At 62.0% G+C, this 8,478-nt stretch overlaps 2 protein-coding genes across 3 annotated transcripts; both read right to left on the bottom strand.

Moving 5' to 3' along the window:
• Positions 1–558: 558 nt before the first annotated feature.
• LOC111153069 (chymotrypsinogen B-like) lies at positions 559–4,576 on the bottom strand. The gene is given in 8 exon segments (XM_022511866.1): positions 559–720; positions 1,206–1,339; positions 2,072–2,252; positions 2,683–2,761; positions 3,150–3,229; positions 3,319–3,422; positions 4,197–4,338; positions 4,340–4,576. Coding segments are annotated over 8 exon segments (1,119 nt in total).
• Positions 4,577–4,671: 95 nt separating this feature from the next.
• Positions 4,672–7,953, bottom strand: LOC111152797 (chymotrypsinogen 2). 2 transcript variants are annotated; one of them, XM_022511438.1, is made up of 7 exons: positions 7,861–7,953; positions 6,818–6,921; positions 6,621–6,700; positions 6,200–6,278; positions 5,712–5,892; positions 5,502–5,635; positions 4,672–4,945 (listed from the first exon to the last, which is right to left on the bottom strand). In XM_022511438.1, the coding sequence occupies exons 1-7, from the start codon at positions 7,910–7,912 to the stop codon at positions 4,784–4,786; spliced, it is 792 nt and encodes a 263-aa protein (XP_022367146.1). In that variant the 5' UTR covers positions 7,913–7,953; the 3' UTR covers positions 4,672–4,783. The 2 variants fall into 2 exon arrangements, with proteins under 2 accessions (XP_022367146.1, XP_022367147.1); XM_022511439.1 differs by lacking the exon at positions 5,502–5,635 and having other exon boundaries at positions 4,709–4,945; positions 7,861–7,931.
• Between the last annotated feature and the right edge of the window lie 525 nt (positions 7,954–8,478).

The raw sequence follows: 8,478 nt of genomic DNA, 5'->3' as shown, positions 1-8,478 counted from the left end.
AAGGCTGCTGGAGAGAAGCTGAGTCATCCTCAAACAACAGGGCGCAATGGCCGAGGAGGGGTGCGCCCGTGGCCAGGTCTGCGGGAAGCCAGCACGGACTGAAGCAGCTCCCGGAGCACGCTGGGCTCCACTGGGGCCTACGCTCCAAGGCAGAGAACCTGTGGAGGACACCACAGAAACTTGTTTTCACAAACCTCACCCAGAGCTTTGCTCTTAGAAGCTCATAATTTCACCCAGGGACTTATTCTGGAGCGTCTTACTTGAATTACACATAGACTTGGCCTCTAAGTTGGGACTTGGGGATCCACAGGGCCCTTGCCCTGGGTTTCAGGAACTGCTGCTCCTAGCCTTGACTGTTCTGCACGTGACCTTGGGCCCCGGTCTCCTACCCCTAAGAAGAAGGGCAGGATCTGTCAACCCTCCACAGCGGGGACCCCAGTGAAGGCAGCCATCCTCCCACCCCTCAGCACCCTGGCGATAACACAGACAGAAAAAGGCATGTGGTTGCTCTCAGGGTTTTATTTGGGTTTTGCAGGAGTTGGGGGCTGGGGCAGGGGTTCAGTTGGCCTCCAGAACCTCACGAACCCAGGGAATGAACTTGGTGACGCGGGTGTACACCCCTGGTGAGAATGGGTTGCACCAGCTGCTGCCCCAGGACACGACGCCCACCAGGGTCCAGACTCCGTCGTTCTGACAGACCAGGGGGCCCCCAGAGTCGCCCTGCAGGAGGACAAAGGACTAGTTTCCAAGCCCGAAGTGGGGTGCCAAGGCCCCAGTGTGCCCTGACCTGCCCCAGCCCAGGTTCTGTGCAGAGAAATGACACGCCTGGGCACGGTGACTGAGCAGGAGACCCTTCAATGTGGGCCCCACGGCAGCCCCAGCTCCGTCACCAACTCCCGGAGGGCCTGGGGCAGGTGGCCAACCCTCTGACCCGGCCAGTGCCTGTGCAACGGGCTACAAACTCCCGGCTCCCGGGGGCTGGCGTGAGGGGGCTGAGGCCCCCAGGAGCCCCGCAGCACGCCCAGGCCAGAGAGAGCCCTCGGGCAGAGGCCCCTGCTCCTGCGGGTCCAGGTCTGGGCTGGGGTCTGGGCAGCTGGCCTGATTGAGGGGGCCAAGACACGGACAGAGAGGACCTGCCCTCTGGGCTGAGCAGGGGTGGTGTGAGGTCCAAGGGGGAGCACCAGGGTGGCAGAGCCAGGCCATACCGAGCAGGAGGACACGCCGCTAGCGCCCGCGCAAACCATCACGTTGGTGATCTTGCTGCCCCAGAACTTCGTGCAGTCGGCGTTGGACAGGAGGGGCAGGGCCGCCTGCTGCAGCTTGTCGGGGATCTTGTAGGCTGGAGGGACACAGCAGGCCCGGAGGGGTCAGGGCCCCTCCCCCGCCCCGACCCCCTGGACAGTGCCACACACAGACACTGGCCTCAAGTCAGGAGAGAAGTCGGGCCGGGAGGTGGGGCATGGCAGTGAGGGGGGCCACGCTTGCCGGTGCTTCCGTGCTTCTCCACAAGCTGGTCTTCAAGGACAGAGTGCTTAAGCGGATCTTTTTTTTTTTTTTTTTTTTAAGTATTTTATTTATTTATTTGACAGAGAAAGCAGAAGCAGGGGGAATGGCAGGCAGAGGGAGAGGAAGAAGCAGGCTTCTGCCAGATTCAGGACTCGATCCCAGGACCCTGGAATCATGACCTGAGTCAAAGGCAGACTCTTAATCGAACGAGCCACCCAGGCGTCCGCCCCTTCCAACTTCTTAAGATCTCATCTATTTATTTCAGAGACAGAGAGCGAAGCAGGGGGAGCAGCAGGCAGAGGGAGAGGGACAAGCAGACCCTCTGCTGAGCAGGGAGCCCCACAGGAGACTGGTTTCCAACTGACCCCAGCCAGAGGCAGTCGCCCAACCGACTGAGCCACCCAGGCGCCCCTAAGGTCACCTCTACTCATGTTTGGTAGATTTTTCATTAAGAGGGTTTTAAATAAAGGAAAGAAAGATTTATGGTTTGCAATTTACATGCTTGGGATTTGGACCAAAATCAGAATGAGGCTCCCTTCCGAAAAGGCCCTGCAAGGCCACTCACAGTTGTACTGGGTCTTGCCCCAGCCCGTGGTGGCGCAGATGGAGCCCGGGGGGAAGCTGGCGTTGGCGCCAGGCAGGCACACGGGGGACACGGCGCTGGAGAGCAGGACGGGCGTGGCCAGCTTCAGCAGGGCGATGTCATTGGTGTCCATAATCCGGTCCCACAGCGGGTGTTCAAAAACCTGGGGAGACGTGGTGGGGGCTGGGCAGAGCTCAGAGGGAGGACTTGGGGGTTGATGTGGGGAGGTGGGGACAGAGGTCTGGAGACGCAGAGGGCTCCGCGCCAGGCGGGCAGTCGTTGAGAAAGGAGCACAGATGGAGCTGCACAGACAGAATCTCTGGAAACTGGCATTTGACACATTGGTGATATTTAGTTTTTGTACTTTTGTGCTTTTCTACAATGAGCAAAATTTCATCTTACCATCAGAAGCAGCATTCCGTATTTGTAAAGGAGCTTTCTCCTTGGGAGAGAAGGCTCTGGACTGAGAAGTGCAGGGGTGAGGCCCGAGCGGGTTGGCCAGGGTCATCCGTGCCCACACACCCTGCCCACCTTGCCCCTCCCTCGTCCCGGGCCCCCAGGGGCAGCCTCCCCCCCACCCACCCTCGAGGTACCTTTGCGATCCTCAACACCTGGACAGCCTCGCCATCGGAGCCGTGATCAGACACGCCAGCCACCACACGGTGGCTCTTCCTGGGGGGAGAGGAGGTGGCAGAGGGGGCTCGGGGTGCCGGAGGGGTGCCCGGGCACGGTGCCCATTGCGGGAAGCCCCGGCTGAACCTCTCCCCACCACGAGGACGTGGGGGCCTGGCTCCCCAGCAGTACACCGAAGGCACTGGACTAGAGCGGCTCTCCCGGACCAAGCGGGGGTCCGAGGCGGCAGGGGGCACAAGGGTTGGGATTTTCTCCTGCAGGTGATGGCTCTGCCTGTGGCTAGGAGGTAGGAATAGCGTCTTCCCCACCTGCCCTTGGCCTCAGACCCTTCCCGTCAGGGCGTGGTGCCTGGGAGGGGGCCTGGGGAGGGAGTGAGGGCTGTTCCCTGACACCCAGGGGGCCCCTGCTGCCCAAGCCCGGGCCTCACCTGACCCTGCAGTGGGCAGCGGTGAGCACCCAGTCCTGGCTGATGAGGGAGCCCCCGCAGAAGTGTAAGCCCGAGCCGGTCTGGGGAGAGGGGAGCGGGACAGTCAGCCTCGCTGCTCCTGCCTGACCCCTCCCAGTCCAACCCGCCCCCTCCTCAGCTTCCCCCTCACCTGCAGGGACACCTGCCAGGGCCAGGAGCTGGGCACAGCGTCCTCCCCATTGACGATCCGGGACAGGCCACTCAGCTCAGGGTGGATGGCAGGGACCCCACAGCCTGGGGGCCAGGGTAGCTGGTCAATGGACGGGGGCCGAGGCGGAAGAACTGGACTTCTGGCCTCTGTAGCCACCCAGCACCCAGCCCCTGCTGCCCCAGCTGACGGCTGCCCTGGTGCCCTTGTGGAGGGTCCTGGAGGCTGGGGACATCCGGAGTTGGGGGCCGGAGCTAGAAACCTGGGTCTGGAGACTCCTGCATAGCCAGCTCCCCAACCCACTGTGTGCCCCAAGAGGAGCCTCCATCCTCCAAACCCAGGGTCCTGGGTCGTCCTCAGGTTGGGACATCCTGCTTGAGTCCCCGGTGCTCTCGTGGCCCCCGAGTCTGCGGTAGCAGCGGAGTGTTATTCCCACCGGAACAGCACAAGCCCAGGAGGCTGCCGGAGTCAGGAGGACGGAAGGGGCAGGGCCAAAGGGACCGGCCTGGGAGACCTTCCGGAGGCCGAACTCTAGTGGCTCTGGGACGGATGTGGATGCTGGAGGAGCCCGGACGACCCCCGCTTCTGAGCCAACGGAGGAGGCCAAGATGAGGCAGGTCCAGCATGACCCGTGGAGTCTGAGGGGCCCGAGGGACCTCTAGGCAGAGCAGGAGTGGGGAGCCCAGGAGAGGTACCCAGAGGCTGAGAGGGGAGCCCGCGGGGCCGGTGAGGGGTCAGGCGGGGCAGGTGAGGAGAGGTTCTATGACTTGGCCCTGCAGGTCCCAGCTTCTGGGGTGTCAGTGTTGGGGGTGGGAGAGGCCTGGTGTGGGGCTGCCTCGCCCCCTGAACTTTGCACTTACCGGAGCTGCCGCCAAAGAGGAGAAAGCCAAGGACAGCCCAGAGAAAAGCCATGGCGTGTGACTGAGGAGGTGGAATGGGGTCTGCCTGAAGGACCCCCATTATATTCCCCAGCCCACCAATCGCAGCCTGCCTCGCCATCCCCTTCCTTATCGTGAGTCCCTGGGCTGAGAAGCACCTGGTTCCTGGGCAGGCCTGGGCAGCTGCTCCTGGGAAGGTTCCTGGGAACCACAGGTGTGTACAGCCGGCAGCTGCCCCATCCCCCAGCTGCCCACTCCCCGGGGCGGGGCCCTGAGCACCCTGAGCACCCTGAGTGTGGCTTGGAGGGCCAGGCCCCTGCTGCTTCCCGGGGTGGAAGCGTGGAGCCAGGAGTGGGGGCCATGGTCCCATGTCATCTCTTGGGAGCAAGACCAAAGGCAGGACCTCCAGGTACCTCCCGCCTTTCGTCCCAGTGGAGACCCAAGTTCATGAGCAGAATGAGGTCTCAGGGGCCCTAACACAGGAAAGCACATCATCAATGTGTGTTTTATTGATTTATTGAGGCTTTGTGGAAGCAGGTCAGCAGGGATGGCAGGGTGAGGCCGGAGACTCAGTTGGCTTCCAGAATCTGCCGTACCCAGGGCATGAGCTCAGTGACGCGGGCGTACACGCCAGGAGTGGAGGTGGAACAGGTGCTGCTGCCCCAGGACACGATGCCCACCAGGGTCCAGGCTCCATCCTTCTGGCAGACCAGGGGACCCCCAGAGTCGCCCTACAGGGAGAGAGACAGGGGGCTGGGATCTGGCAGCCCAGGCGGCCCGGCCCAGGGGCCCCTGGACGTTGTTCCAGAGCCCCAACCAGGGCCTGGCAGCCCATGGACACATGGCACATGCCTATTGGAGGGATTATGAAGGATTACAAAAGAAGCTACAGCAGCTCCTTGCGTGGTTTGTGCCCCTGAAAGTCTGGGCCATCGCCTGGGACCCTGTGATAGACGCCTCATAAAGCTGGTTTGATTGACAGGGAGGAAGCACGGGTGGTGCGGGTGGGCCATGGAGCCCGACCCCGTCTGGGGACCTCTGGGCGCCATGGTCCACTACCCAGGCTGTACCCGGCACTGCTCCTGAGGGCGGGGGCGTTCGGCCAGGAGAACTAAGCGTCTTTACAACAGCTCAAGCAGGAATTCCAGGGAGAGAGTGTCGGGCCGTCTAAAGAGGCCTGCGTGTGGCTTCTACCTCCTCTCTCCGGCCAAGCCCCTGACCTGGGCTTTTGCTGGCACCCACGCCGGGCTGGGAGGGAAGGGGCGCAGGGAGAGTTCAAGACCGTACCATGCAGGAGGACACGCCACTGGCCCCGGCGCAGACCATGAGGTTGGTGATCTTGTTGCCCCAGAACTTCTTGCAGTTGGTGTTGGACAGGAGGGGCAGGGTCGCCTGCTGAAGCCTGTCAGGGGTGTTGGCATCTGGAAGGATGGGGTGGCGGTCAGTGACCGCAGCCCGGCCCCCCGTCTCCCACCCACCCAGCTGGAGGGCGCTCACTGGTGTGTTTGGTCAGGCCCCAGCCAGTGGTGGCGCACAGGGTCCCCGCAGGGAAGTCGTCGTTCTCATTGGGCAGGCACACGGGGGACACGGTCTGGGAGAAGCGGGCGGGCGTGGCCAACTTCAGCAGGGTGATGTCGTTGTTAACTGTGAATATGTTGAACTTGGGGTTCTTGAAGACCTGCAGGGGCAGGGGCGGGTGGCTGTGGTTGGGGTCTGAGAAGAGGCTGACACGGGGCTGAACCAGGGGGCTGGGCCACCCCAGATCACCCCAGTGCTTCTGTCTTCAACATGGCAACACTTCTGCGGCCCCAGGAGCCTGGGACCAGGCCCAGGACACCCTGCTTTCTGCTTTGCCCTGTCACAACGGGATCCCGCGGAGGTTGGGAGCAGCTGGGGGTGTTCAGGCATTAGCCTGGGCACCACACACCCTAGGGCCTGCCCCCCGCTCCACCCCAGGGTCACACCTGGACTCCAGGTCACCATACCTTGGCAATCTTCAGCACTTGGATGTCCTCAGCATCGGAGCCCTGGTCAAACTCCCCAGCCACGACCTGGTGGGAGGTTCTGGAGAGGGCCCGAGAGAGAAGGGGGGACCTGCTGTGAGGCAAGGGGCACACACAGCAGGTGCAGGCTGCGTGTGTTAGTGTGTGTACCTGCGTGCATGTGCTCCTAGTTGTTGATCCAGAGATAGGACCTCAAAATATTAGTAACTGTCCCCGGAACACCTGCGCCTACAGGTGTACAGCGGGTGTTTCCTTCCCGGGGACCCTTGGGAGACTGGCACGAGTCGGGTTTTCTACATGTTCCCAAACAAGGAAACTGAGGCACAAGGAGTTAAAGGTCCAGCCCTCAGTGCTGACAGTCTGCCCCCGACTTAGGGGTTTCCTGGGGACCCAGGGTCCTCACCTGACCCCGCAGTGGGCGGCAGTGACCACCCAGTCCTCACTGATGAGGGATCCCCCGCAGAAGTGGAAGCCAGTGCTGTCCTGGAGGAAGACGGGGAGGGGTCTGTGTTGGCTGGACACCAGCAGCCCCCCGGGCTGACCCCAGGTGGGCCAATACCCTAGTGTGTCCCCCACTCAGGGATAGAACTCCCCCCTTACCTGCAGGGACACCTGCCAGGGCCAGGAGCCCGGGACAGCGTCCTCCCCATTGACGATCCGGGACAGGCCACTCAGCACGGGGTGGATGGCAGGAACCCCGCAGCCTGGGGGTGGGAGCATGGGGTAAGGGATGGGGGCCCGGGCTCCCCACTCTCCCAGGAACCCCCAGGGACAACTCAGTCTGATGTGTGCTTCAGCCCAGACAAGCCCAGCAGGTTGGCTGCAAGGTGGTGGCCGGGCCCAAGCACGGCCTGGAAGCAAGGGTCCGGGGGTGTGGGCCCGGTCCCACACTGGCTAGCCCTACTGTTCTGAGCATCGTTCCATCTGCAGAGAGGGGGTCATACAGCTGCTACCCTCACAGAGCTGGGATATGGATGCAGGAAGACCGGGTGCCTGGGTTGACCATCCGACTCTGGATTTCAGCTCAGGTCTTGATCTCGAGGTCCTGAGGTCGGGCCCCCTGTCTGGCTCTATGCTCAGAGTAGTCTGCCTCGCTCTCTCTCTCTCTCCCTCTGCCCCTCCCCTCACTCAAATTCTCTCTCAAATAAATAAATAAATCCTTAAAAAAAAGAAAGAAAGAAAGAAAGAGAGGAAGAAAGAAAGAAAGAAAGAAAGCTGCAAGAAGACTCAGCAGGCAAAGCAGGAACTTGCTCTGTTCCTGGCACAGATTAAGGGCTCCATGAACGCAAGCTTCAAAGTGCTGGGTTCGAGGGTCCCGAAGGGCTGGTGAAGGCCAAGCCTCACCTGCCCGCCTGCTCGTCCTCTGAGACTGACTGGGAGCCACTAGCTGTTCAGAAGAATTTTCACTCCCTCTGGACTTGGCCTCCCTGTCCCCCTGGGGGCCTTGCCCTGGCATGACTCGTCCCATCCTGGTCCCATTGTGGCAGTGGGGCTGGTGAGGCTCAGAGGGGGCGAGAGACCCGCTCAGGCTCACAGCACCGCGTGCAGCTGAACAGGGAGCAGGGACCCCGTTGCCCCTTCTGGCCCCAGGGTGGTAGGGGAGCAGAGACCTCCCTCCCGGCCTCTGTTTGCCCCGAACTCACCGAAGGCTGTGCTCAGGAGGGCGCAGCAGGAGAGAAGCCAGAGGAAGGCCATGGTGCTGTGGTCAGAGAGCTGTAGGGTGCCTGCCTGCGGAGCTCCCCGTTATATCCCCGTGCACCAAGCTGTTATCTGCAAACCTTGAGGTGGCAGTCCCTTTCCTGGGCATGTGCCCGCGGAGGTAGAATGTGCCAGAGCAGGGCTGGCATCGGGGTGTGTGATGGCAGCAGCTGTGGCCCATGGTCCTGCTCGGGTCTGGGTCAAGGGCAAAGGTGGTTCCAAACAAGGTAGCCACGGAGAAGAGCTCAGAGAACTTGGGCTTCCTCTTCCAGGAAGGGACTTTGGGACAGCAGCCAGGCCTGGGCATGGTTGGAGCCCCAGCCTACTCTCTCATGGGCTGGAGAACCTTGGACAAGTAACTGAGTTGGTGTGTTAGTTATTCTAAAGCCCTGGGCAGTGTGGTCAAGGAGGGAGGAGGAGTGGGGACCAAGGCGCAGCCGGCCAGGGCTGAGAATGTTCCTTTGGCCTTGGGGATGGTCAAGAAGGCTCTGTGAGGGTCTGTTCAGTATCTGGGGTGGTCACTTGGGCTATGTGCAGCGTGGCTCAGGGGGGCAAGCCACCCA

The sequence above is a fragment of the Enhydra lutris genome, unplaced genomic scaffold (assembly GCF_002288905.1).
Source record: "Enhydra lutris kenyoni isolate GAN:26980312 unplaced genomic scaffold, ASM228890v2 scaffoldscaffold30, whole genome shotgun sequence".
Taxonomy (NCBI): Eukaryota; Metazoa; Chordata; class Mammalia; order Carnivora; family Mustelidae; genus Enhydra; species Enhydra lutris.
Note: the sequence above shows the minus strand (reverse complement) of the source record. Positions and strands in the feature narration are given on the sequence as shown.